Source organism: Linepithema humile, chromosome 1, assembly GCF_040581485.1.
Source record: "Linepithema humile isolate Giens D197 chromosome 1, Lhum_UNIL_v1.0, whole genome shotgun sequence".
NCBI lineage: Eukaryota > Metazoa > Arthropoda > Insecta > Hymenoptera > Formicidae > Linepithema > Linepithema humile.
This window is the reverse complement of record NC_090128.1, coordinates 33,959,357-33,986,693: the sequence shown is the minus strand read 5'-3', so window position 1 is coordinate 33,986,693 and position 27,337 is coordinate 33,959,357. Positions and strand designations below refer to the sequence as shown.

At 35.3% G+C, this 27,337-nt stretch overlaps 5 protein-coding genes across 9 annotated transcripts; 4 read left to right on the top strand and 1 right to left on the bottom strand.

Annotated features, from left to right (window-relative positions):
• The first annotated feature begins 369 nt into the window (after window positions 1-369).
• On the top strand, window positions 370-5,211 carry LOC105672727 (SOSS complex subunit B homolog). 2 transcript variants are annotated; one of them, XM_012367854.2, is made up of 3 exons: window positions 370-1,454; window positions 2,830-2,904; window positions 3,023-5,211. In XM_012367854.2, the coding sequence occupies exons 1-3, from the start codon at window positions 987-989 to the stop codon at window positions 3,281-3,283; spliced, it is 804 nt and encodes a 267-aa protein (XP_012223277.1). In that variant the 5' UTR covers window positions 370-986; the 3' UTR covers window positions 3,284-5,211. The 2 variants fall into 2 exon arrangements, with proteins under 2 accessions (XP_012223277.1, XP_012223278.1); XM_012367855.2 differs by lacking the exon at window positions 2,830-2,904 and having other exon boundaries at window positions 376-1,454.
• A 269-nt stretch (window positions 5,212-5,480) lies between these two features.
• LOC105672725 (solute carrier family 35 member C2) lies at window positions 5,481-10,465 on the top strand. 4 transcript variants are annotated; one of them, XM_012367853.2, is made up of 8 exons: window positions 5,481-5,604; window positions 6,897-7,031; window positions 7,631-7,860; window positions 7,955-8,166; window positions 8,241-8,313; window positions 8,388-8,640; window positions 8,746-8,921; window positions 9,033-10,465. In XM_012367853.2, exons 3-8 carry the CDS (start codon window positions 7,651-7,653, stop codon window positions 9,381-9,383), a joined length of 1,275 nt encoding a protein of 424 aa, XP_012223276.1. In that variant the 5' UTR covers window positions 5,481-5,604; window positions 6,897-7,031; window positions 7,631-7,650; the 3' UTR covers window positions 9,384-10,465. The 4 variants fall into 4 exon arrangements, with proteins under 4 accessions (XP_012223276.1, XP_012223273.1, XP_012223275.1 ...); XM_012367850.2 differs by lacking the exon at window positions 5,481-5,604 and adding an exon at window positions 6,272-6,720; XM_012367852.2 differs by lacking the exon at window positions 5,481-5,604 and adding an exon at window positions 6,272-6,768.
• Window positions 10,466-19,110, bottom strand: Jarid2 (Jumonji, AT rich interactive domain 2). Its single transcript, XM_067347712.1, has 12 exons — window positions 18,359-19,110; window positions 18,044-18,213; window positions 14,310-17,775; window positions 13,999-14,215; window positions 13,744-13,896; window positions 13,459-13,657; window positions 13,226-13,374; window positions 12,832-13,138; window positions 12,242-12,648; window positions 12,056-12,154; window positions 11,641-11,943; window positions 10,466-11,536 (listed from the first exon to the last, which is right to left on the bottom strand). Exons 1-12 carry the CDS (start codon window positions 18,442-18,444, stop codon window positions 11,450-11,452), a joined length of 5,643 nt encoding a protein of 1,880 aa, XP_067203813.1. The 5' UTR covers window positions 18,445-19,110; the 3' UTR covers window positions 10,466-11,449.
• A 292-nt stretch (window positions 19,111-19,402) lies between these two features.
• Window positions 19,403-22,895, top strand: LOC105672724 (cell death-inducing p53-target protein 1). The gene is made up of 4 exons (XM_012367849.2): window positions 19,403-19,577; window positions 20,188-20,318; window positions 20,600-20,756; window positions 20,834-22,895. Exons 2-4 carry the CDS (start codon window positions 20,204-20,206, stop codon window positions 20,937-20,939), a joined length of 378 nt encoding a protein of 125 aa, XP_012223272.1. The 5' UTR covers window positions 19,403-19,577; window positions 20,188-20,203; the 3' UTR covers window positions 20,940-22,895.
• A 438-nt stretch (window positions 22,896-23,333) lies between these two features.
• cutlet (chromosome transmission fidelity protein 18 homolog) lies at window positions 23,334-27,287 on the top strand. Its single transcript, XM_012367867.2, has 11 exons — window positions 23,334-23,588; window positions 23,751-24,011; window positions 24,081-24,225; window positions 24,310-24,508; window positions 24,579-24,997; window positions 25,074-25,316; window positions 25,413-25,753; window positions 25,878-26,119; window positions 26,374-26,636; window positions 26,712-26,970; window positions 27,061-27,287. The coding sequence occupies exons 1-11, from the start codon at window positions 23,507-23,509 to the stop codon at window positions 27,265-27,267; spliced, it is 2,661 nt and encodes an 886-aa protein (XP_012223290.1). The 5' UTR covers window positions 23,334-23,506; the 3' UTR covers window positions 27,268-27,287.
• The last annotated feature ends 50 nt before the right edge of the window (window positions 27,288-27,337 follow it).

Sequence of the window (27,337 nt, the reverse complement as noted above, 5' to 3'; positions counted from 1 at the left end):
TTTTAGAACATTTTTTTGATTTATTAGAATGTTTTATGAAATCCTCGCTTTTTAATTTTTTAAGACGTTTATATATATTAATTTTAGTGCATATCTGCACTATATATATTATGTTCACGTGTATAATAGATATTTTTGTTTATTGCTTACTAAAAAAATTTTAAATATAACAAATTTGGAAAAATATTTTTTTAACCGCATTGCCTGTGACACTTACAGTGGATTTTGGAACAAAAATATTAGCAGAATACTGAACTACCGATAAATGGTTAGTTAAATAATTATTTTATCATCAATGTTCTCTACTTTATGTTTTAGTTGCAAGAAACTCCGTTATAGTCGTTTCTACGCTTGAGTCAATGATAAGTCAGCCGTATTTTTTTTTAGTAGTACAACTCAACGTCAAATCAGATAATTTTTTTAAGTTTCTATAAAATCTGCTACAGTACAGTATAAATTTTTCATAAATCTTTCTTGAGCGTATTGTTTCATAGTAGAATCGATCCGAACGCGATTGAAATACCTAAGAACCTTCTATTTGCATTTGCCATTCGTTAGTTGTCCCTTCACTCAATGTATATCCACCTTAACATGGCGGACAAATGTCAGCCGACGGCGGCACAGTAAAGATATTCGTCATCATTTTTCTAATGCATCATCGCTTTTTCATTGCGCTCTGTTGAGCTGCGTATCTCGGAGATTTTTCCAAGCACGCGATTCAGACGGACGGCCTTTATCAACGATAAAAAGACTCGAAAAAGGCGATCTGATTAGCGTGAAGCGTCGAACGGAGTAGGGCGGGAAGGGGAGGACTTCGAGTGGGGTAGGGCACACTTGACACACGGACATCGTGTCATTTGGAGAGTGTACGTCGCGCGGCACGGTGAACGGGACGGATACCTCGTAGGGTCGCGAATCGCTGTTGTTGACCCGCTGTGAGCGTGTATGTCTAAATCTGTGTGCGTGCGCGATCCGCGGTGGTTACGATGGATTACGTGCTGATAAAGGACATCCGGGCGGGCCAAAAGAACATTAACGTAGTGTTTATCGTTTTGGAGGTTAGCCACCCTACTATCACTAAAGAGAACCGCGAAGTTCGAACTCTCAAAGTGGCCGACAGCACCGCCTGCATGAACGTCTCCATCTGGGATGAACCCGGTCAGCTCCTGATGCCGGGCGACATTGTACGGTTGACCAAGGGCTACGCGTCCGTCTGGCGACAATGTCTAACTTTATACTCCGGCAAAACCGGCGACATACAGAAGATAGGAGAGTTTTGCATGGTGATCAACGAGCAAGTTAACATGAGCGAGCCCAATCCGTTGCTGACGCAGCAGCTAGTCAATCAGAGTGGCTCGGGTCCACCTGGCAGCAACGTGAACAACAGCATCACCAATAATGGCAATGCCGTAGTACAGAACAGTGTCTCGGGCCAGCCGGGACGACAGCCTTTGGTATACACATCCTTTGAAATAATCATATCTTAAAGCTTTACAGCATACAAGATGACAGCAGCAGCAAATCGACATATAAATTTGCATGATATTTTTGCAATTCTTTTATCGTCACGCTGAATAAAATTTGTTACAATTATTTTTCACTTGCATCAAAATTACATTCGAGATATATATTGAACTATATCGATTCACATCTGCTTGTTGCTCTAAGAAATACTTTTTTTAATAAATTGCAATGAAAAATGAAGGATAATTGTGGAAGAAGCAATTTTAATCTCTAACTTATTTGCAGATAAAAGCATTTAGAAATTAACACATTTAGTGCGCATACAATTTAATTCTATGAAATAAATAGAAATTTTAACGATGTATATAAATTTGCATGTGTGTAGAAAGTTTTCAACTTTATCACAAATCTCAGAAAGAAGAGAAGACAGAAAAAAAATACATTTCACATTGTTTAAAAACGTCACTCGGGACAGCAGTAAGCCCGTGTGATTCTTGATGTCTTTCTCAATTATCCAGAACATATGAAATCAATTTGTCTACGTGAATGGGAGCAGAAGAGCAAAAACATGTTGAGGTCTTCATTAAGCGGACTGTTCGTTTCTTTCTTTCTTTTTTTTAATAGTAATTTCCGATCTTGAAAATAATACGATTATTTCTCAGGCGTCGTATTGAGGGTAATGTATTTTACTCAGAAAACGGGCGCAATAATCATTGAAACAATCAATCGCAGGATAATCGTTCAGCTATATCGCCGTCTGAGGCACTTTCCCCATTCGTATAAGCAAATTGATGGGTACTCGAATAATCGCGACTATTGAGTCGTGGATATTGAATATTTAACTATCACCAGCGATTTGGGGTAATGGACAAGCGCACGAACGCATATCGCATAGATGCGCAGGTACATATGTACACGGTGTGTACATCTCTCTGCGATTTGAATCCCTGAATATTTAAGTATTATCGCCGTGATTTCGGAAATACAGGCACCAATGTACAATATTTGTGAATCGGGGTAACAGATGAGTATCATAATGTAGAAGCAATCCGCGTTCCACCGGCAACATTAATTAAAATGTTCGATATTGATTATGCGTAATAACTGTATTCAGCTCCGCATCGCGAGCACCATATTTATTAACCGCGGTAAACAGACAACTCGCAACAATGGTCGGAGATTTAATTACAGTTAGGTGAACCGTGTGTGTACACATAACACGCAACAGCTACGCTCAATACGGCGTAATCATCGTTTAGAAATCCTACAGTGGATACGCAGCGCAACCCCCGTTCATGTTTATTTGCATTCGATTCACGCGATCGTGTAACCAACTTGCCGTTTAATTACGATAATAATTTCCAGCGCGCGCATACTGAAAGCCGCTCCAATATGCGTACTATTAACGGGCAGCGGATTTACCAAGCGCAAAAAACATGTGTACGGTTCCTTTTTTTTTTATTTTTATCTTTTTTTTCTCGAACATACTTTCGCAATTGCTTATCACGATAAATGCCGAGCATATCTCGATTAAGGAGACGCGTGCAATTTGTCACAGGCCATCCAAAGTAACGCAACTACGACCGGCAGCGGAGCTACGACGGGTTCGACGACCGCGAAGAGCGGAAACGGTGGTGGCGGCAACGGCGGTAACGTCGGCAGCGGTAGCGGCAGCGGCAGCGGCAGCAGCTCCGGTCTACCCGGTAGCTCGGTGCGATACTCGTCGTCGGATTCCACAACTAAGTCGGCGCCGACGACCAAGAGCAATTCGCGCGGACGCGGCAGCTACAGGAACGGCGGTCGCAACGATCGGAGATAACACACAAGAAAAAAACGGCTGATCATATACGTGTAAAGAATGAAAACATTGCGCGCGACAGATATCGCTTACCGTCGAGTCCCGCTAAAGTTGACTCACCGAGCAGACACCCTATTGTAGACCTTCCCCCGCAGTCTCCGCTATTATCCGAATGGTATGTGCGTCCGAGTGAAAATATGCAATTTAGAACGAAAAAAAAACGAAAAAAAAAATGAACAGTCACATAACAAATGTGAAATGGTGCGAGAGCAGCGTAAGAGGAATCCAATTTCAGCTGGTCTGCAATAAAGGGTGATACAGACGAGTCAACTTCAAACAGATTCGACTACATAGCTTGTGTTTTTAAACTCTGATTTTCGATACGTTTAGACAAGTGCTATCGAGAATAGCTGCGTATAAAGTATTCCCGAGAACAAGTACGCGAATGCGAGTATCGTTCGTTGACGAATGATGAGTATTCGATTCCTCTTCCGGAATGTTTTCGAATAATTTCACTAAATCGTACGAACGATACCGTTTCAAGTATTATTCAAAATCACGAATGCCTGAAAAAAATTTTTCAAATTGTCATCTTTTTTTCTTTGATTAAAAAAAATTTTATAACCTCAACAAATATAAAAGTCTTGAAGATTGTAATGCTTTGAATGGTTAAAACTTGTAAAAAGTAAAAGTTATATTGTGATATTGAAGTTTGTAAGATATTATCTATTATATGTAAATTAGGTAAAATTTAATTAAAAATTTAGATATAAGAATTATTTAATACTGATATATTAATTAATTAAATACCAATATAATATTATAGTAGTAATATATTTATATATTTATATATAATATATTGATATATTTAATATATTAATATATAATATATTAATATATAATATATTAATTTATATATATAATATATTAATATAATTAGATGTTTCTTTTAGTATTAAAATTTGAAGTTGTATGTTTGAAATATACTTCAAAAAATTTTTTTTAAAAATGCAAAAATTTCAAGATTTTTAGGACTATTACAATTGTTAAAACTATTATCAGTTAATTATTGTGTCTGACAGAATTTTTCAGGCATTTCTGACTTTATATGATATTTAAAATGTTTTAAATTATACTTATTAATTCGGAATCAGTGGATAAAAAAAAAAAGAAATAAATGATTGAAAAGTGTCAGATATACTCGCAATATATTTCCGCGTATTCGCATGATTAAAAGGAATATCTTGTTTCCAAAGAAATTTTCTACGAGCATACTCGACGAGCGAGTCCTTCCTCAGTGACCGTGGCATCTTAATCAAATACACAGGGTGATGTTTAATTACATACAATATAAATACAAATATAATACGTTGCATCGAAATGATAATCGGAATTTCCAGAGAAAGAACAAAACTTTAGATCCTCAAGAATAGTATCGTTCATTTCTTTTTCCTCTGAGAATCTTTTCAGAAAGTTTCTCAGAAGAAAAAGAAGTGGATGACGCTGTTCCTGTGGATCTAAAGTTCACTTAATATGCAGAGAATGATTTCTAGTCATTTACATGTATTTATAGAAAAGATGTGCAAAGCAAAGTAAAAAATTTTTAAATAATTGCAGAAATATATTTAGAAAATAATTTTTACTACCACGTTTTCTGATTTTTTATACGCAATTTATATAATTTAATGTAGAATATTATAATTTTACTTATTGTACGTGATTAAAAATTACCCTCCACGTATATACTTCATGGTCTGTCGCGCGAATATTCGTACGCGAATATTAAATTCATTCTGGTGATTATCTTGATGAACATTCTCAAACATTTAGCCCTAAACGAATGCGAATAGTCCAATTGTGTAATCGGGACCGATACAACCTGTATGTATTGTAAGAATAACAGAAAAAAATCATATTTATGATGCAAAATAAAAAACTCAAGGGCTAGATTTGAAAATTCCTTTTTACTTGCTGGGCGATTTATTCGCTTAGTAGCGAATAAACGTATTAAAAAACAAGATTTTGCAAATTGCAAAATTTCTTTCATTGACTGTTTTCCTTGTCTATTAGTTTTGAACAATAAAATGCAATAATTTTCACGTTTTATTTCCACTTTCTTTTAGATTTGTTCCGCAAAAAGCGTTAAGCGCGACTTTATGAGGACATTTCCGGTCCCGATAAGATTCCTGGTCACCGCAAAATCGCGATACCATCGCATTTTATAATTGAATGACTGCAACGAGCGTCGCGATTTGGTACTAGTTCTCGGGAAAGGATTCTCCGCGACTAGTTGTAAGAAGTGTGGAAATTAATCGTAGACGCATATTCTCACAGATCATTACGTTAGTGTAATTATTATAAATTTTTTAAATATTTAAAAAAATATCTTTGAATGTTGAATATTTTCACCAAAACGTGCCGCGTCATTCCGTACATTTAATACACAGTGGCGACGAAATAATGAAAAGCAACGACCGTCAGATTCGCTTGCATCTCGACTGAAAATACCGTAAGGAGATAAACAAATTCATTATAGAACCATTTCCAGCGGGATTTACTTCAAGACTCATCTTATTTAAACCGTTGTGAAACGACAAACTGCTACTGCATGGAATCTTATCGTTGCGACGATAATTGCAAGATTCATTTGTTTTTATTATTTTTCGAGCTTTTCTCGAACGCTCAGCACGTCTCATTTAACACGCTAGTAAATCCTTGCACCGCTGATTGTTGCATATATTTTCCAAAATGTGGAGTTACTTCTACAAATGCTGACGAAGATTTTTATTAGTAGGTGAAAAATTCGCGAAAGGTGCTTATAATTTTACGACTGAAAATTCGAAACCGAATAAGATAAATGTCTCAGCCGAACACGTCTCAATATTCCACCGTGTATTAATAAAATAATTATTATTTAATGTTTGTAAATACAATATTAAAAAAAAAACTTTAGTAAATTTAATATGCATGCAAAAAGAATTCAGAATCGTTGTGTGAAAATATGAAAAATATTTTGGAAGCAAAAATTACATCTTCAATAATCACCCTTTAAATGTTCGACTACTGGGACATTACCTTATTGGAATTTTACGGAAAAAAAGTTTTTGTCGGTGCTTAATCGTAAAAACTTGCCTGATTTTTTTGCATAACAGTGAGATCTAACACAAAATGCACAATGCAACAGTCTACAGCAATATCGATTTCACGTCGCCAACGCGGTGTGTAATTCCTTTTTTTGCCGACACGCCGTGTATAGAGATTACACGTTCGTGTGTGAGGTGTGTGCGGATCGTAACGGTCGACAGGTGATCAAAGAGAAAACGAAAACAAGCATGTTTGCTTTGTGGCTGCCAACTTGATAAACGAATTTTCCACCCACGCAAACGACTCGGACGATCGAAACAACGATAGAAACTCATTAATAAAACCGGGGGGGGATTTCTTCTCCGGAATCGATCGTGAGTCACACTGACAGTTCTGCGTCGTTTTCGCGTTACATTTTTAAGGTTATGCTCGCGGCACGTTTTCATGATTATCTCGCGTTAACGTCGAGGTGAGCGACTGTATTTCCAACAGTCGTTTTCCTTATTTTATTTACTTCAACTTTTATTGCAATTTTGATCTTTGCTTTCAGAAAAACGACGGTGGTGTTGTGAGCGGCATATGGACCTTTGCCGATCGTTGACAGTCAAACAGCTGACATACGTAGCAATTCTTGAAACGTGATGATTTATTAGAGCCTTTCCGATGCCAAGAATTCCATAAGACGGTATGTTTTTTATGAGTTTTGATTTTTATGATTTATTATGATTTTTACGATTTATTGTTTTTTGCCATATCTTACCATATAAAAATAATACTATTTACTATGCAAAATTATACTTTAACTTCTTCATTTTATAAAAAAATGTTAAAATTCTAAAAAAATTATTTAAAATAATAAAAAATTAAATTATGATACAGCATATTTACAAAGATTTTTCTTGAAGATAATAAGAGCTGTTATCTTGAGAACTATATATATTTAGATTATGATATATCACTGTACATTGCTGTTCACAGCTTTGTAAAGATACATGCTGGTTGCCTTTTTTATTAAATTTCTCATTGTACAAATAGAGTAATCTATTAAACATAGGAAATGAAAATATGGTATGTCTGTGCCTTTAAAGCTGTTCACATATTTATTCATTATTTTATACGAAGTATTATATTAGTGTCAAATAATATGATTAACAAATATTTTTGCTTTTTATTGATGATATAATGTGAAATAAATTGCTTCTTTACCTCTGTCTCTCTTTCTCTTTCTGTTTTTCTTTATAATGAGTCTTGTGCTGCCAATTATACATATCTAATCTTTTTCAGAAATTTTTTACTTTGGAACTATGACACGTTCGTACGTAAAATATCAAATTGCTAGAGACGATGTGGACACGTCAGACTACATACCGCAAAGTGTACCAGATATCCATAGTGTAACGAAGCTGGAACCTACACTTTGGAAAAAAGCATTCCAAGTGTTTCTATTGATCTTTGCTTACTTTATTTTATCAATAGGCCTCACGTTTTACAATCCATGGCTTTATAAGACGTATGTGAGTAATTTTACATTGAAATTGATATAAATGCAATCTACAGTTCATGCAAATAGAAATAGAAATTTATTCACAACTGTTACAATATCCATAGGGGTTTGACTTTCCTCTTGGAGTGGTCGTTTGCCATTTGATCATAAAGTTTTCATTATCTGCGTTAATAAGATGCATCAGAAGATGTTGCAACGGCAAACGGATGAATCTTCCATGGCAAAATATAGTTTACTCGATAATGGTGCCTGGTATAGCCAGCGGTGTCGATATTGGTCTGTCCAATTGGGCGCTTTCATTGATTTCAATATCTTTGTAAGTATATAAATATTTTTAGAACAATAATTATGGTATTTATTATATATAATTTAATAATACTTTTTTTCTAGGGTTACCATGACTAAATCGACAGTTATTATATTTATTCTTGGATTTTCTCTTCTCTTCAAACTCGAAAAGAAGGTAAGCCTGATTTTTAATTACAGAATAATATCACTCATATATTCCCCTAATAGACAAAATTATTTTTGTTGTAGTCGTGGTCTTTAGTAGGAATAGTAGTGATGATAGCTGGAGGATTAGTGATGTTCACATATAAATCTACTCAATTTGGTGTTCTTGGATTTATATTGTGCCTCTTAGCATCGTTCGCGAGCGGTATCCGATGGACCATGACACAACTTATCATGCAAAGGTCCAAGCTCGGCTTGCATGATCCGATAGACATGATGTATTATATGCAACCTTGGATGCTGATACCCGCGATATCCGTAACTTTGTGGTTCGAAGGTAATTCTGTGTTTCAAGCAGTAGAATTTTGATAAAGTCCTACAATTAAAACTCACACAAGCAGTTGCAAGTAAGAAGCTTCTTTATAAAAACATTAAATTTTAGGAAACCGAATATATGATGGTATCAGAGTTACTGATTGGAGTGATATCGGTAGTATTTTATTAACTACATGTGCTGTAATAGCAGGTGCCATATTAGCATTTAGTATGGAAGTGATGGAATTCTTAGTTGTTACTTATACCTCTAGTCTAACATTGTCGATCTCAGGAGTATTTAAGGTAAATGGTGACATCCAATTTCTCCCATTGATACTTCAACGTAATGCATTTTTATTTTATTCCCAGCTAGAAATATGACAATTATAAAAACATTTATATTTTGATTCACAGGAAATATGTACATTAGCGCTAGCTTTTGTGTTTAAAGGTGACCAAATGACTGGCCTTAACTTCATAGGATTGTTAATGTGCCTTGGTGGTATAATATTACACGTTGTTCAGAAAGTATTGGGCAGCAGAAAGAAAACAGTTGATAATTTGGAATTGCAATCAAAAGTGACAATCAACAATGCTAAACGTGAAGATGGAACCGATTCAAATGTGCCACTATTAACAGAAAAGTCTACGTCTTTAATAAATCTCCTCAATGCGGAATTTAGTTCAGATGAAGATGGTGACTTGAGAGAGAATGATAATTCGACCCAAATACTGTCGGACATACTGCAACGCAGGGAACAGTGACAAATTATGAATCTTTAATCCTGTTATATATAGGCTGCGTTCCGAAATTCACTGCCAGTACTGAAAATCTACAATATACGTAACGTGAACTGTAGATTTTCAGTACTGGCAGTGAATTTTGGAACACAGTCATACTGTACACTATGGAATTATTTTCCTAGCGGGAACACTTCAAATAACGTACATTTATGGCATTTTATATTTTTACAATATAAATTTTACAGCCAATAATGGGAAAAATGATGCATTTCGCTTTGAGAATAATACAAGTTTATGCTTCATCCAAAGCACAAAATCTGTGTATAATCTGAAAACACATCATACATTTTGTGATGAATAACGTTTATAAAAGATATTTTAATTTCTTAATCGTTCTTTAAAATTCTTTTGGAATTTTTGTGTGTGGTCTGGGACATTTGACGAAGCATAAACGAATTAATGAATTATGTAATATGTATTGCAAAATTTTAAGTCGAAAGTCCCGATAAATTTCAATGTATTTTATCATCACATAAGGATAAAAGTTGTATGAATATTCTAGAAAATTATGAAGTACAAAAATAGAAAGTATGAAATGGACTTCGATGTGTATGTGTACTATTATTGTTAGGGAAGTGCTGCTTTAAGCGAAGAAAATAAATTATTATGTAAATATTAAGTTTTTAAATATTATAAACAAGATTAATTTAGCAACGTATTAATTCGTTTGAGAATTATGTGAATAGTTTTTCTATTCAGAGAACATATTTTCAAATAATGTAATCATTTAAAAATATTTGTGTACATAAGAATTTTCTGATAATATGTCTAAGATGGACGCACAATATAAGTTTAAATGGAATGCACTACTTCAAAACATATTATAAAATTTGATTTGATGATCATTTATCTGAAAGGGGCATTTAAGAAACGTCCTGTCTGCAATTGTTATGAAATAGATTTATAAATAGATTGAATATCCGAATGGTAACGCATTTATCATACCAAAATATTTAATAAAATTTACTTTATTTTCATATTCTCATATTGAGAATGGTAACTTTGTAACTTGATTAGAGCTTAATAAATATTTTACATATGAATGTTATTTGGCAAATTTATTTATTCTCCCACTCTGCATATTGTACACAGAATAAATATTAAATAATAAATACAAATGCAGTGTTTAAAAAATACAGTTACAAACAAACTAGAAGTAATCTTTTCTTATGTTTCTCTCTTTAAGAATTTTTAAAATGTATAACTTGTCAAATTTTTGAAAGTGATTGCTCTAAAAAATATACATACAATATTAATGGAAGTATAATCGGCAAATATATCTTTACATTAATACATGTGAATAAACATATCAATATATAAATATATATATATATTATATACATTGATATATATGTTTATTAACATATGTTAATATAAACTTTAGTTCACGTGTCATATTTCATTAGTAATCAAGTCCGACACAGCAATGTATGAATAATTTATCATTACATTCCGACATATACTTAATTTTCTATTGTCAAAGCCTTATTACAAACATACTATAACATATCCTTAATAAATAATCATGTATAATTATAAAAGAATCATATATTATATCATTCTCAAGCAATCACTAGTATTCTATAATCTAATCTAGCTAAAGACAAGATAAGTAGACAAGATCACATGATGCTAGATTTTAAAAACTTAAAAACCAATATAATGGATACATGATTCCTTGCTTCTTTGGAAATTCGCTTTTATATTTAGTAATATATATTAGATGTCGACATTTCTTAAAAGTAAAAACTGCAAAAAAATGTACTACGTCTATCTATATAATATTCGATATTGAAATATTTTTATTAATTAAGATATTGTACTAAATCGATAAAATAACGTAAAACTTCCATTTTTTTATCGTTCAAGTTATTCCACTATGCGCTAGATAAACCGAAATTTTACAAATTTTACTTCTATAAGCAAGACACAATTCATGTTCCCTAATCACAATAATTATTCTAATGTTGATTAATAAATAACAATCACGTTTATCCTTCATAAATAAAATAACAGACTTATCTTTCTTATTTACTTTGTTTTATTTGATTAGTTTTTTTAGATTTGGCTTCGATCCTGTGTTCCAGTTTGTGAATCAATTCGTCTAATTCATCCTGATAAGCAAAAAATTAGAATATGTAATTACTTAAATATTTTGTATGTGGCTTGTGCACACTTGTGTATTAGTATGCTAATTTATTAAATACGTTATACTTACTTCATCATATGTGTACATTAGAGTGCAATGTTTCAGAACCTGTTTTTTACGATTGAATAGCTGCAGTGCGTGCGGCAAACAATAGACGCTGTCATCTTGCGAATTGTTCACCAGTGAGACGAATAAGTTGGCTCTACATGTTTCGCATTCAAAATCACCATCATCCTCTTTCACTCTTTTTCCTTTCTTTCCTTTTCCACTGTCGGGTAAAGGCAATCTTTCTCTATTCGTAAGACCAACATTTTCCAGTTGTTTGCGATAATCTAATTCCTTTTCGCGAATCTTTATCACACTCGGCAGTATCTAAAAAAAAAAACGATACTCATGTACTAAGTGCTAAAAAATTATTAACTACTACTTTTAATTATTTAAATCAATTTCTTGATAAATTATAGTATAAAAAATTTAATCTCACCTGTTTCAATATATCTATATGAAATCTCGTGTCATTAATAATATTAAATAACAATCTTTCAAATGAAAAGATGGAAGGTTCACAACTGTCTTGTATATCCTGAAAGCACACATTAGACGTTTCAATATTACTAAAGTAAAGAAATCATTGAATCGATTAATTTCAGGTAAAAGATTTCGTGCATACCTTAAATACTTGCTCAGCAGTTTCTAACCAGGATGGCTGCGCGAAGTACACGCTCTCGGACACTACATAACCGGTGCATATACTCGAGGTGAACGCTTTTGGAAATACGATTATGAACTGTCCTGGCTCTTGCACGGTTTGGCATAATGGAACACCGTTGTTCACTAACAATTCTGGTGGGACCATGGCAGTGTCAGAAGGTAACCATATGGTCTTATTTTTGCAATATCGCGGCACCATTTTCGAGAGCGCTTCCCGAAAATTGTTGTTATACTCGTCAGGTATGCCGTACCAAATCTTTTTCGCGCCTGTATGTAAATATTCTATCCACGGTAGACCATGCGGATCGCGATACCAGCAGCAAGCACTAAATAACATACCTACGTGCAATGTTGGTACAGTCACGCCTAAAAATGTAAGAGTTACATTATTTGTACGAAGATATATTTTTTTTTTTGGAAAATAATTAAATAAGGAATTTATCTGTGTGAAAACTTTGAGTGGATTAAAACTATCAGTCTCTCTTCTTTCATCAAATAATTGCAATAAATAATCATATCTTAAATCTGATGGAATTAAAAGCTGCATACCCATTAATGGTCCCAAAGCTCGGAGTACTGATCCAGCATTGTTAGTAAGTACTTTGAGATTCCACGGATGTCTAGCGAACGGGCTGTTCTTGGCAACGGAAAAGCCGAATCCACGACCGCTCGAATCGATGCTCGCTGCATGCACGCAAACGTGGCGTTTTTTTTCGGCAACGTGTTTCCAAAACGCACTCTCCACCTCTTCGGCGAAAGCACCTTCCGCTTCGTTTCCCCGATGGTTCTCGCCGAACCACATACGTTGCGTATTGCGAGCGATTCGGTAAAAAGCGTTCAATGGCATGTTTCTTCCCTAGTGTAAAAAAATATCGATAAGGAATTATTAATAATGCTTTCTTTAACCGCTATCAGATACACATAATGGATCAACGTTTCATACTTTTACGATGCATTCTTCAATTTCATCAGAACTGTCTTCTTCCTCCTCCTCATCATTATCATTGGACAGTGCCTCTTGCTTTTGCAAAGCTTTGCTCTCCTTTTTCATCCACTCAGCTTCAACCTCGTCGAACAGTTTCTTGCGTTCCTCTGTAAACAAATTATTCATATAATAAAATAAATTCTGTATTTCATTACAAAATTTAGTTATTATTTTTTAGCGTTGTATTGTACCTGGGGATAACGTATCATACGGCAGTAAATATTTACAATAAATATCATCCAGTTTAGTGACACGATCTTGCGCAGATTTTGGTATCTTCATACCGTCTGCCACCTTCTGCCATTTCTTTTTCTCGATAACTTCTTTCAGTCCACCCAAGTTTTGGACCGTTTGGTACAAATGAGGTAAATCGACCTCCATCCCTCCAATCTGTAAAGGTAAATAAGCGTATGAGCGTAAAAAGTAAGTGCTGGTCTTCGAATACTTTTGCATATTGGAGAATAAAGCAGTTTTACCCAGGGCGGTTGAATCAAGGTGATGCTTTGAGTAGCTAAATATTTCTTGATAGCCATCATCTCCTTCACATTAGGACCCCACCGATGGAGCATGCGATGTACATACTGATTGTAAGCGGTGAACCTCATGTCATCAGACACTTTGCATTCAGGCTGAAAAATGATAAGAAAAAAAGATAACGCGATGTATACTGAATGTAGATTTCTAATTTTTATTAAGTGCTACGTATTGTTCATTTAACGTGCAATATTCACCTTGAAATTTGCCGGAGGCACGACTTTGCATATTCCAAATTTCTCAGCGATCGATTTAATCTTATCGATATATTCCAACGGATCTTGGAAATCTTTTTCCGTCGGATGGAACGTCGGTGCCTCGACTACGCGAATTTCGTCGTTCGCGTTCTTCGCGCTTGGGAACGTCATATTATTGTACAGCTCCGATCCTTTCTGTTTGTGTTTCATTTGCGCTCTGAAAATATTTTATTACGAAGTTGTTGTATTCAAAAGGATATCGAATTCTACAATTGTTATTGTTCCTTTGAAAATGCAATATATTCGTATACCTTTTCCCGGCCTTTGTCGAATCCGTGGAAGCCTTCTTCTCTCTGGACGACTTGGGAGATTTCGTGAGTTTCTCCAAAGCACTGCTCGCATTCGAGCTAACATTCGGACGATTCAGACTCGGCGCCGGGACGTCGTTTTTCACCGGTGACGCCGGCTGCGTCTCCGCACTCGGCATACTCGCAACGGCAGTCGACACAGTCGTAGTTGTTGAAGTGGACGGCACTTGCTGCTCCACTGTAATCGCCGTGGGATTGGGTCGGGTGCGCGTTGTCGGCTGCACCGTGCCGATCGGTGGACAGCGCGCCACAGACAACGGCGGCTTGGTGACCAGTTTGGCTCGGAGAAGCACTCTCTGATTAGGACCGGTCGGTCCCTCCGTGCCGAGCTTCACGGCCACGCCCTGTATCAACTGTTGACCTTGCACCAAGTTCGGGCCGCTCCGCGTGACAGCCTGCAGCGGAATGTAAAACAACTGTCCCTCGTTGTCGTCGTCGTTCTCGTTGCTCGTCTCGGTCTGCGTGGATATCTCGGTGCTTTTCTGTTGACTCGCGTTGCTCTCCTGCTCCTGCGTCGTCTCGTCGAGATTCACCTGCACCGCGATGGAAGCGCTGCAATTTACGTTGCTCCAGCTCGTCGTGAGCTTGTCGAGCGGCAGTACTTGAACGCTGGTTAAGCTCGCGAAGTTCTTGGGCAGCTCGAAGTTGTTCATGCTCACGGCCGTATTCGCCACGTTTATCGTTTCCGGCGTCTCCTGCTCTCTCTTCGCGGGCGAGTCACTATCGCTCGACGATTTTTCCTTGCTGTCGGACATTTCGGAGCTATCCTTCAAATCGGATTTATCGCCCTTGGCGTTTTCTTTCGTCTCGAATTCCGCAGTGGAAGCCACCGCACTCGATGTTCGCGTTTTCGCGTTTTCCTTCGCTTTCCTTCTGAAGGGCGTGTTAATGGGGGCCTCGGCTTCGCTCTCAAACGCGTAAACGCTGCTCTCGTTCTCCGGAGAGAACGCGTTCGCATTCGGAGTCACAGTCTTACGTTCCTTAACCTTAGGCAGAAAGGGCTTCCGCGGTTGAAATATCTTCTTCTCCGTCGGCGATTTCTTCTCTATAGAACCGTCCAGAGAATTCTGATCCGATTTCGACACAGTATCGCTGGTATCTTCAGCGATGGGAATATCCTTGCTCGTCTTCTCATTTTTGTTCTTAACAACTTCCTTCGCTTCAGCATTGACCTTATTTTTGTTAGCGATTGTACTCTGCAGCTTCGTTTCAACATTCGATGCTGCGCCCATCACATTTCTGCTGTGCATTCCCATTCGGTCCCTCAAATTCTTATCCGCTAATTTTGAGAGTGTGACATTGACGGGACGTACCAAGTGTTGAATTTTTGAGGAGATAGACAAATGCGAGATGTCCGCCTTCAGTTTCTCCGCAGGATCGTATCTGAAGCTGGAGACGTTCTCCATCTCCAACTTGCTCTCCTCCTTGGCAAACGAGCTCTCGTTCAGCCACTTTTCTATCTGTTCGGTCGACATGTTCACTCGCTCCTTTCTCGTGTGCAGAGTCGACAGTGGTATAAGATTGGGAGAAACCTCGGTCTTGTGACTGCACGTCTTGGTGTCCGTCTGCTCCACGGATGGCAATAGCGAGCTGTGCGTCTTGATAGACAGATCCAGCACCGATTTCTGGTCCTGTATGGACAAACTGCACTCGTCGTGCAACAGATTTGCGACTGGAAAACCAGCGTCGACGGGTGACGGCTGCTCCTTGCTTTCTTGCAAACTCGTGCTTTCGTTCGCTTTCAGCGAATTTACCTTCTCGTCGGCTTCTGTGACTAGCAGATTGACGTTTGCGTGCGTCTGACATGAATTCAGCACTTTCGATATCGCCTTCTTAGTAAATCCACGAAAAGATTCCTCGTCGTCCGACACTTTCGACACGTCTGCTTTCGTCTTTTGTACGTCGCTGCGAACCGCCTCGTCACTTTTCACATTACCAGACACCTGCGGTTCTTCCATCTCTTTACCGCCCTCCTTCTGCCTTTTTATTTTCCGCAGCAGCATCCCCAATGTTTCCTCTTCGGAAGAAGTGTTCTCCTTCTGATCATTCGTTACAGCTACTTGCTTCGATCCGCTAGTTTTGTCCGACGATGTCTTGGACGTATTTTGATCATGTTTGCGCTTCGTCACAAATTTTTCTTTAGTAGATTTCACGGGATTTTGAACCTTCGTCTTCGATTTGTTATTTACGTTACTCTGCACTTCGGTCTGCGCAGTTGTATTCTTCGAGGAGGATCTAAGACTCCTGCTGACTGTCGAGCTTTCCACTTTCTCGAGCTTTCCACTCTGTCTGGTGATGGGCCTTGTATTGTTCGTTTCCACCGAGCTTTCGGACTCCTCCTCGCTGTCCTCTTCGCAGTACCTCTGCACTCTCATCAGACGTTTGCTTTTCAAGATCAATTTGTTGTTTTTGCTCTTGTCCAATCGTTTATTCCCGTGGAAGGCATTAACTTTGGAATCCTTAGCTTTATTAACAGTCTTCGCAGACGTCTGTTTCACTTTGGCTTTGAATTCGTTCTCCGTTTGCGCCATTCTACGTGCACTTGGTAGCTCGGGGAAACTTTCGACCGAATCGTTGTCATCGTTCTCTAAATCCGGGCTCACTAATTTTCTTCCAAGAAGTTCCATGTAGACGGCGGCCGCTTCCTTAGTCTTTCTGGTCGGCCTCCTGGAAGGATTCTGCGAGGAGACTGTACTACTGCACGATCTGGTGACTCGCCGCATCTCAGACTTACTTCTGGTGCAGATCTTCTTCTGAATACCTCTTTGTAGGTTGCGCTTTATCTGTGATGTCGACTTTTCTACAGGTAATTCTTCCTCCTCATCCTCTTTCCGGCCGTTTTCTTCTCCGGACGACATATCCGTGTTCGAAGTGTCGACAGCTTTCGGTTTCAAGTTGATTTTTTTCTTTGGTTTGGGTGGCGCGACTCTCGTCTTTGCCAAAGGCTTGTTAGCTTTATCCAATAGTACACTGCTTCTCAGGCCGTGTCTCTTCGTTTCGATTCTGGGTAAGAATTTTCTCGGCGCCAACTGAATACCAGCTTTCAATATAGCTCTCTCAGTGCACGATCTCGTTCTCATAACGCAAGTGGCTTTGAATTTATTTTTGATCCTTTGCTTAGCGAGGCGTTGCTCTTGATACTTCTTTTTAAGTGCTTGAACCGTAGACGTTGCCGTTTTAAGTTTGGTAATGTTCTTGTGTATCGTAGTAGGCATCTTCTTTTTATCAGAGACAACAGGCTTTACTTTTGTTACATTCTTCTGGCATGTGTCTTGTTTCTGAGTTTCTGTGGAAGTACTAGTAGAAGATGATATTTTCTCTGTAGAAATACGAGATAGTTTGGGTTCTGGTTTTTCTTTCTTGCTGCCGACATTGAAAAAATTTAAACTTGGTGGCAAAATGGAAGTTCCTGAATATAAAAAGAGAGTTTGTTACTTCAAAAATGTTTAAATTAAAACATATAATATAATTAACTATAATTCACAATTTTTTCAGCAATATTAGACTTGGATTTTCAAAGTATGTATTTTTATGTATTTTTAAGAAGTATGTATAAATTATTTAAAAAAAACACATCTGTGTTTGTTCTCTAAAGTCAAGCAAAAGATATCACATCTTGAGTAAACATTATTAATTAAATACTACAATCTAACATCATCTTCAAATAAACAATTCACCTCTGAAGCATAAAAATGTTAAAAAGTCTTCCGTATTCGGACGTTTGTGAGTTATTAATTCCGTGATCATGGCAGGCTTAGTTTTTTCTTTGTCTTTGACAGGCGTAGGTGATGTGTTGAACACTGTAGTTGCACCTTGTGCAAATTTTCTTTGTGCGTGAACTTTGGTCCTAATGTGAATTAATTATAAACTTAATATCTTGGCGAATATATGCAACATATCATTATAAATATATACATAGTTTTTAAAAAATATTTTACTTTTACAAGAAAACAATTATTGCAACATTGAGATTGATTATATGGAAAGATCACCTCTTTGGAGATTCCGAGAGTGGTTCCATCAGATCTACCAAATCTCCTTCCTTCTTCTTTCTTTTATCATTCCGATTTAAAACCATTTTAAATTGATACGCGACGGGGATTTAAATGTCACTGTGCTGTTAGAACACAAAAATTGTTGCCAACGATCCTTCGTAGAGCGCTTAGACCATGTTACATGAAACGCCTCTTTTGCACGAAAGTTGACCTCCGATTAATTCATAGAAATCGATGACCCGATCGATTCGCTGTAAATAGCGGAACTTGGGCGTACGTGCAACATCGCCGATACACTAATGGCCAGCACGTTGTGAAAAAAATTATGCCAAGTGATTTAATCGACGCCAGATTGTTCACGATCAGTTTATACTTCTGACTAACCGCAAGTCGAGACGTAAAGTGTCTAAAAAAATTAATGGAAATTATAACACTCTGTTGCGCGAAAGCCGCGTGCTAGCTTTTCATTTTCGTTCGAATAGCAGTTGTTTATTATGTCAAGTAAAATTAAATACCACTGATTCTGACCTATGATTTGAGCATACGTAGACGCGTAACACGAAAGAGTATCGATTCATCAAGATCTGTTTTTATAGAGCGCGAAGTAAAACCGGAAGTGGACAATCTAGATTCAAAAGTGTACATCGTATACATTAAATTTTTTATGTCAAAAATACACAATGAATAAATTACGCTTGTTTTATTTCATTTAAGTGCTCGCGTTAGGAATACAAGCTATTTGAATTTTTTCAGCGAAACATTGATATAAACAGTGCTAGAAGTTTCGTGAAAACCAGCGAAATCGGATATACATACGCTATACTTACACTTTAGAGCAGCGTGGCCAGATTTGAGACGCAAGAAGCAAGCCATTTTTAGCCAAGACTCAAACCAAATGATTTAAATCTTGGCTAAAATGGTTTGAATCTTGGCTAAAAATGGTTCCGAGCCAAGAGAGAAAGAGTCTAAGGAATGATGCTTATTCTGTCTCGCACGTTTATTTAGATGGCTTGCGCATGTATGCGGTACCCCCTCCATTCATGCTACTTGCTCTTTCCGTCTTAAATCTGCACACTGCTTTAGAAGCTCTTTCATTGTTTATGCAAAGCAACGAGAGTGATTTAGGTCTCAACAGTATTACATGTGTGTTCATGCGTGTTTAAGGAAGAGGATTGTCCAGCGTAATAATTGATCGATTTGCCATTGTCCGACGAAGGTAAGCGATAATGGTATATGCTGAAGCACATTGTGCAAAAAACTCACGTCTGCTGCTATGAAACAGGGCGGGGATGTCACTCGAGATGCGTGTTAAATTTCGCAAACAACGCGTTCATATTCGGACGACGGCCTTCGGAACGCAAGACGTGTTTTTTATTTCGTAATATATGCGATAATGCAGTCGGCGGTTCTCTTGCCTCAAACTTTCTTGTTTATGCAAGATCTCGTAACTGAAATTATGCTTAAAACAATAACTGGCGTTATATATATCGCGAATCTTATCGCCCGATTATGTCCATGTGATGAGTATTCTATTTTTAGAGTTATATGATCAAAATGTAACGATTGTGACGTAAATTTGAGATTATTTCGTCGTCTAATATCGTTTCTTACTTTTCCACATGATCATGATATAAGTTGAAATGTCCAAATGCTTGCTCGATTTGTAATACATTATTGCATAAAATTTTGACACACATTGTTAGTAATGGATTGATAATATGCTCATATATTACTGAATTAATATAATATAAAATTTACTTTAAATATTTTTAATATTAAAAAAATGTTTAGGTGTGTTTACATACATCAAATTTTAATATTGACAGGTAAAAAAGGAGCATTATGCATAAAAATGGACCACCGCCGCCTTATGAGCCGCCTCCATACGCACCGCCTGCTTATTCTCAGAATGTAGGAGGTGTTCCTCCTGCCAGTCCATTTACACCAGCACAAGCTTGTAAGTTAATCCAATTTTAAACAGAAATATTGTATGGTAAGGCTTCTACTTCTTCATTACTATTATGTTGAATTATGATTTAATTATGTCAGAAGAGAAAGAATGTGTTAATTTTATCTTGCATTATACAGAATTTATACTTGAAGAGAAATTATACAATTTTTTTATTTTTGATGTCACAATACAGCTGCATGAAAAAAAGGAGCCTTAATTAATTTAATTACTTATTAATGAAAATATATGCAATTGTTGATTACATTCTTTATTATATTGTTTTACAGATGCAAATGGACCTACTATAGTCACAACCATAGTTCCACTTGGGCCACAGTCTACCCATACAATTTGTCCACATTGCCATGCTGAAATTGATACATCAACAAAAACAGAACCTGGCATGATTGCTTATATCTCAGGAGTCATCATAGCGTTGTTGGGGTAATTATAAAGAATATAACAGATTGCATTATATATGTATACTGCAATATAACATTTTTTTCCTTTTATATTTACAGGTGTTGGTTGGGTTGCTGCTTGATTCCTTGTTGCATTGACGAATGCATGGACGTTCACCACACTTGTCCAAACTGTAAAGCTTATCTGGGACGTCATAGAAGATAAGCAGGTGTATCAGCATCCATGAGAGTTGCATTTGAATATTGAAGTATCTTTTTACAACACTACCAATAGAATTCCAAGGGGTATATTAAGCTTTACTTTGAATTTGTACAGTTTGAGGACAGTTCTCTGTAAGAGAGAATACCATGCAAGATGCAGCTCTATATTTAACAAGATCATCCTAATAGTACATGGTATTTACGCAGCTATTCTATACAATTGTTTAACATCTTACCAGGTAATCTTATCGCACTCTTTGATATATTCTCTTGCACGTTTTTTGTAAAAATATTTATTATGCTTTTGCATAAAATTGATTAAATCAATATGTGCAAGACATTTATGACAACGAGAAACATGTCTGCTTTTAAGCACTTATGTGTAACTTTACACGTCTCAAATGAAAGACATGTGTCAATTTGTGCTTCCATATTAATGAAAGAACTATATCTTTAATTTATTTGCGTTAAAGTGTGTACTATATAGATTATTTGCATCATTAATTTTTAAAGATTAATTTTTATTGATCGTAATTGTTACTCTTAAACAAAAACATTGTTTATATTTAAAGCATAATGTTAAGATCAAAAGATTGTGCACACACAAACATGAGTGTCTATCTACTCGTTGAGCCGTCCAACTTTATAAAATAATTAATGATATCCGCACTAAGTGATTTTAACATTTATTGTTTGTATATAAATAATACTCAAAATCTGGATATCTTCAATACAATTAAATATTATATTATTGTGTATTGATATTGTGGTCAACATTTTCGAAACTTCTTTATACTTTAAAATATAAAGCACAATAAAGTTTTGCTATATGTTTTAATACAAAATGAGTAATTATAAAGTTAAGTAAATTTTTGTAAATTTAAAATTGTTATATATATATCGATATTATTTTATAAAATTTTTGAGAACATTTTACATGAAACTGTTGATTTACACACAAAGATTAATGATGCAAATTATATTTTCATATTGTTGATGGAAATAATTTTTCTCCAACTTCTGTTGCAAATCGCATTATATATAATGAAATGTCTGCCTTTTCTAAAAGTAACTCCTTTGTCGTTAATTCTTCTTTCTGATCATCCTCTTCTGTCTATACAAAGCAATTTAAATCGTATTCTGTGAAAGTGAAATTAATCAGTATCTTAAAATTGCGTAAGAAGATTGAGGATGAATGTCATGAAGGATTAAGAAATATTTTGGCCAGTTTGTTGGCTGTGTCGATCAAACTTTAGCACACAATATGATTTGCAAAGCAGAAACTCCATTGCCTTGTAGATTTCAAAGATTCAACAATGGGAATATTTTCCTCTGTTGATAGTACGTGTTTAGATTGCTCTGCATTGGATACTGAATTAGTATTTGATGTATATTTAGAAAGCTTGGAAGTTTGGAGAAAACTTATTGCTTAGCTTATTGCTTATTGCGTAAGAAAGAAGATAAAATATATAATGTAATGTTATGAAAATTTATTGGAAGCATTAATACGACCAAATATTTTAGTAACAACCAAAATTAAAAACCAAATTTAAAAATTAATTAAATTTAAAAAACTAGTCAAAATTAAATTTGCTTTGAAGAATTGATATGAGTCATCGTAATGTAAAATAAAAATAGCGTATTGCAAATTGCATTAAAAACTGAGGATTTGCTACGCTTATTTTTGCACGTGAAACGTGCATTAAATCGCATCGAGATTAAATACTTCTCAAACCTCATGTGCTCTTATTAAAATATATTTCTATTTTGTTAAGTATTTAGAAGTGACCAATATTGGAATTGCAATAAATATGCGCACAAAAGCATCTTGTTTATCTCTATATAAAATATATAATATTTGCAATAATAGTTACGATATTTAAAAAGAATGAGAGCTTAACAATGTGCAATTTAAAAATTTAAAAATGTATGCAATAAAAAATGATTTTGCTCTATAGAATATTTTTTTTATTCCATCCTGTCCAGTATAATAACTCAAAATATCAACACAAGTATTTATTTTAAAGAAAGTTTAATTTCTAATTCGCTCAATATTCATTACTATGTGCATTTGATAATTTTATAAAAATATTGTTGATATAGTATATGATATTCTCACATGTGTTACAGATTTATCTGTCGATAATTTTATTAGAATGTAGTTGTTTTTCAATTGTATTATTTGTGTAAGCAGCATTCAAATAATCCCGCGTATCTAAGAAGTTGAGTTTTGTACTTCACTGTACGATAATTGATTATTTGTAAAGCTCGCATCGAACTATACAACTTGTATCAATTCGCAAGCGATCTAGTAAATTACTAGAAATGCTGCGTGCTGTATGGTGCATTTTTGGTAGTTTATCAAAATTGCTGTAACATGTTGCATATTCTGATGCAGGCTTAAGGCAAAATGAGCTCAATGCTCTCTCTCTCTATCTATCTTTTGTACATACAATAAAATAAATACGTGTAAAAGGCGGGAAGAAACGTCACATAAAGTTGTGTCATAAAAGCATCTTAGTTATTTAATTAAATTTTATATATTTTGATCGATTATTATTAGATAACACAATGGCTGATGAATTCCCAGATCCAGATGAAGAATTTGATTTTATCGCTAAAGAGGATTATGAGGTTATGAAAGAACTGGAAAGTAAATATGACTCATATATTAATATAATAATTCTGCAAATAAAGAAAAGTTTGAAGAAATTTTATTTACATTTTTATTTTCTATATGCTCTATTATATTAATTGCGACAATAAAAGTGTTTATTTTGTTGAATAAATCTCAATTGGTTATATTTGCTTCCAGGTGAATCACTTGACAGAATAGAATTGTCGCAGGCTGGGCCTAGTAAAGTATCTCAGACAGCAAATAGTAACAAACGTCAAGCAAATGTTGAAAGCTCTAATATTGATAAAGTTATTGACAATAGTACATTTAATAGTAATAAAAAACGCAATTATGAAGAGCTTTATAGCAATAGTACACCTAACAATAGTAAAAAACGTAGTTATGAAGAATTGTTTGGGGACATCTCTGACTTCTTGGAAAAAGATATCTCTACGATAGGTATGATAATCAATTGGTAACTGCAAACTAAGTTATATTTCAGATATTGTTAAAAAATTAAATTTTTAGATAATGTTGATTGTATTGAGGAACCACGAGAAAAAAAACTTCGTTGGGATCAGCCAGAAAAGGTCATTAAAAAAATATTGGAGGCAAGACAGTTAATTTATGAACACAGTGAAGGTACATCAACAAACATAAAGCACAATGAAAAGTAAGTAAATCTGTAATACATTTTATATTATGATTTATGCAATATAAGCTGCACAATGTTTGATTTATTATATTTATATACTAGTACTCAATACAGCAAGAAAGATTCCATTTCGTTACGAGTTCCACCATGGAATTTTGTGGCTGTTACAAGATCGTATGATTCTCAACGCCTGTTCATTAGAGTTAGAAACACGCTGAACAACATTAAAGAATCCAAAAAGCCATTTTCCAATCTGCTCTCCACACCTTACAGGCAATTAAAATCTCAAGCTGAAGAAATTGTAAATTAAAAAAAAATTTTTTTATATATATTGCATTTTTATATCGTATTGATATATCATTGTATCACAGATGACAAAAAAGATGCTATTATCGGAGCAGGCAGCGCCCAATGTATGTAATACGGAGAATGTAATTAACGATGAACTATGGGTTGATAAATATCGACCACGATCGTATTTAGAATTATTATCAGACGAAACCGTTAATCGACAACTCTTACATTGGCTGAAGCTTTGGGATAAGATAGTTTTTAATCGAAATATAAAACTGACAAAGCAGCTGCCTGAAAAAAGAAAGAAGAAAAAGGATAATAACAAAGAAGATATTGAAGAAGTGGATAGCAAAGGATGTCCAATGAAAAGGATAGCTTTGCTTAGTGGACCACCTGGATTGGGAAAAACGACCTTGGCACATATAGCAGCTACGCATGCTGGTTATAATGTTGTGGAAATCAACGCGAGTGATGAAAGAAGTCCAAACACATTTAGGTAACATATGAAATTTACATGATAAGGTACATAATGCTTTGTTTGAAAATTACATTGTACAATGTTTTTTGTTTAGACAGATCCTTCTTGCATCAACGGAAATGAAAGCCGTAATAGGCGCCAATCCTCGACCAAATTGTTTAATTTTCGACGAGATTGACGGTGCACCGGCTGCATCTATTGAGCTTCTGTTAAAATTCGTTCAAGGCAAACTAGTATCGAAAACTAAAAAGGGAAAGGGACAGACAGAAAAGATGTCTGATAGCTGTAAACGTCCTGTAGTGTGCATTTGTAATGAGCCATATGCTCCAACGTTAAGGTAATTAGAAATGTGAAATAAAATCAATTAAAAATAAACATAATATTTTGATAAAAAGGAAACAAACATTTTACATTAATTTTAATTTATTATTAGAACGTTAAGAGCTGCCGCTGTAATAATCCCAGTGCCAGAAGTAAGTCCTTTAAGATTAGCTGAACGTTTAATGGACATAGCGAGAAAGGAAAAGTTAAACGTGGACTTCAGCGATCTTGTGAAAATAGCGGAGAGATCCAGCTGTGACGTTCGGGCTTGCGTAGGAGCATTACAATACATGGGAAGCGCCAATTTAAAAGATAACTTATCTTTAGGCTTGAAGGATACTCGTAAAAATTTGTTCGATTCGTGGAGAAATATTTTAACAATTCCCATGAACAAAGGAGGAGTTGTCACTGTTCCTGAAAGAATCGGAAATATTCTGAGAACAGTACAAAATGGTAATTTGAAAACTAATTTCATACAATTTATTAATGTTTAATGTATTTTGCATAATTTCCTTGTTTTCTTACAAATTTTGACACAAATATCATTGAAATATTAATGAATAAAATGTTTGTTTAGGTGAAACGGAAAAGCTGACACAAGGAATATTTCATAATTATCCTGAAATCTGTGATCGAAAACTCGATAATGTGTCTATATCTCTGGAGTGGTTTCAGTTTTACGATTTAATAACGTCGCTTGTTATGCACAAACAAATCTGGTCACTTATGCCCTACACGAATTATGGATTTATTGCGTGGCACTTGCATCTTGCACGAACACAGAGAGTGAAACTGTCTTATCCTACTGTTACCAGCGAAGTAAGTATTATTCAATCATGAAAAGAATTTGCAAAAATATTCATTTTTTTATGTAGTAAAGTTTTTTATAAACCAAAGTAATTTTTTCTTTATTAAAAAATCATACTACACATTACAAGTCTAAAGACAGAACAATTTTAATATGTTCTCACAAACATATATTTTATAGAAACATTACGATCACATAATCTATGAACTGCAATGTATTTTCTAAATATGTTATTACATTCTTATTGTTACCGTTTTTTTTATAGGTAATGCAAAAATCGGCAAAGAATACAGGTATTTTAACGGCGATACGAAGAGTGTGCGGACGTGATGCTTTCACTTTAACTATGGATATTGCTAGTTTCTTGCCGGACCTCCTGTCGCCCAAATTGCGCACAGTTCCTTCTCATTTATACTCATCGAAAGAGAAGGCTGATCTCGCTAGAATAGTGAATGTGATGCTTGAATTTGGTTTATCGTTCGTGCAAGAGAAGAATTCTCAAGGGGGATACATCTACAATTTAGATCCGTACGTTACATTGATGATAGCTTGACAAGTAATACACGCATTTTATTAATGATGTATCAATGCGTATCTTTTTAGTAATATCTTTGAAGTTGGTGTTTTTCCCGACTGCAACGCGCATCGACATCTCGCATACGCGGTGCAGCAAATTATTACACAGGAATTAGAGGTCGAGCGTTTAAAGCGTGCGAGTATCTCAACAGGATTGAGTCGAGCTAGCTCAGAGAACACGACAAATTCAAGAAAACCTGAAACTGCAGAAAATATCCAAAATAAACCATCCAATACTCCGAATAACGCGAAACAATCTGGGAAAAAGATGTCGTTAAAGGAAATAGTAAGTCTTTCGCGTCTTTTTCCTTTACGATCAAAAAAAGATTTAGTTAAGTTGTCGCAAATTTTTCATCTTTAACAATGATTATTTCAGATATACAAAGACTTTTTCGGGAATATTATTACAAATGAAAACAAAAATGTTTCAAAGGATAAAATGGCAAATCGTATCTCTCCGAAATCACAAAAAGGATATTCAGTGATACAAAATATGTTGACAAAACACGGTGTGTGGTATAAATATAAAGAAGGTTGCAACAACGCCGTTCGTCGAACTGTATTAATGGAAAAATTCTTATAAATAGAATTAATTTGATTACAGCATTTTTGTAATATTTTAACACTACTTTTAAACCTTTATTCTTTTTACA

What these genes read in the sequence shown, in the direction of transcription:
- LOC105672724 (XM_012367849.2), top strand. Translation starts at nt 20,204, where the DNA reads ATGCATAAAAATGGACCACCGCCGCCTTATGAGCCGCCTCCATACGCA. An exon ending in ATTTACACCAGCACAAGCTT is followed by an intron (nt 20,319 to 20,599) that starts GTAAGTTAATCC and finishes ATTGTTTTACAG; the next exon opens with ATGCAAATGGACCTACTATA. An exon ending in GTCATCATAGCGTTGTTGGG is followed by an intron (nt 20,757 to 20,833) that starts GTAATTATAAAG and finishes TTATATTTACAG; the next exon opens with GTGTTGGTTGGGTTGCTGCT.
- cutlet (XM_012367867.2), top strand. Translation starts at nt 23,507, where the DNA reads ATGGCTGATGAATTCCCAGATCCAGATGAAGAATTTGATTTTATCGCT. An exon ending in CCATATGCTCCAACGTTAAG is followed by an intron (nt 25,317 to 25,412) that starts GTAATTAGAAAT and finishes ATTTATTATTAG; the next exon opens with AACGTTAAGAGCTGCCGCTG. An exon ending in AGATGTCGTTAAAGGAAATA is followed by an intron (nt 26,971 to 27,060) that starts GTAAGTCTTTCG and finishes TGATTATTTCAG; the next exon opens with ATATACAAAGACTTTTTCGG.
- LOC105672727 (XM_012367854.2), top strand. Translation starts at nt 987, where the DNA reads ATGGATTACGTGCTGATAAAGGACATCCGGGCGGGCCAAAAGAACATT. An exon ending in AGCCGGGACGACAGCCTTTG is followed by an intron (nt 1,455 to 2,829) that starts GTATACACATCC and finishes AATAATTTCCAG; the next exon opens with CGCGCGCATACTGAAAGCCG. An exon ending in ACCAAGCGCAAAAAACATGT is followed by an intron (nt 2,905 to 3,022) that starts GTACGGTTCCTT and finishes AATTTGTCACAG; the next exon opens with GCCATCCAAAGTAACGCAAC.
- LOC105672725 (XM_012367853.2), top strand. Translation starts at nt 7,651, where the DNA reads ATGACACGTTCGTACGTAAAATATCAAATTGCTAGAGACGATGTGGAC. An exon ending in CATGGCTTTATAAGACGTAT is followed by an intron (nt 7,861 to 7,954) that starts GTGAGTAATTTT and finishes CAATATCCATAG; the next exon opens with GGGTTTGACTTTCCTCTTGG. An exon ending in CGATCTCAGGAGTATTTAAG is followed by an intron (nt 8,922 to 9,032) that starts GTAAATGGTGAC and finishes TTTGATTCACAG; the next exon opens with GAAATATGTACATTAGCGCT.
- Jarid2 (XM_067347712.1), bottom strand. Translation starts at nt 18,444, where the DNA reads ATGGTTTTAAATCGGAATGATAAAAGAAAGAAGAAGGAAGGAGATTTG. An exon ending in TCGACAAAGGCCGGGAAAAG is followed by an intron (nt 14,216 to 14,309) that starts GTATACGAATAT and finishes AAATATTTTCAG; the next exon opens with AGCGCAAATGAAACACAAAC. An exon ending in TTGAAGAATGCATCGTAAAA is followed by an intron (nt 13,139 to 13,225) that starts GTATGAAACGTT and finishes TTTTTACACTAG; the next exon opens with GGAAGAAACATGCCATTGAA.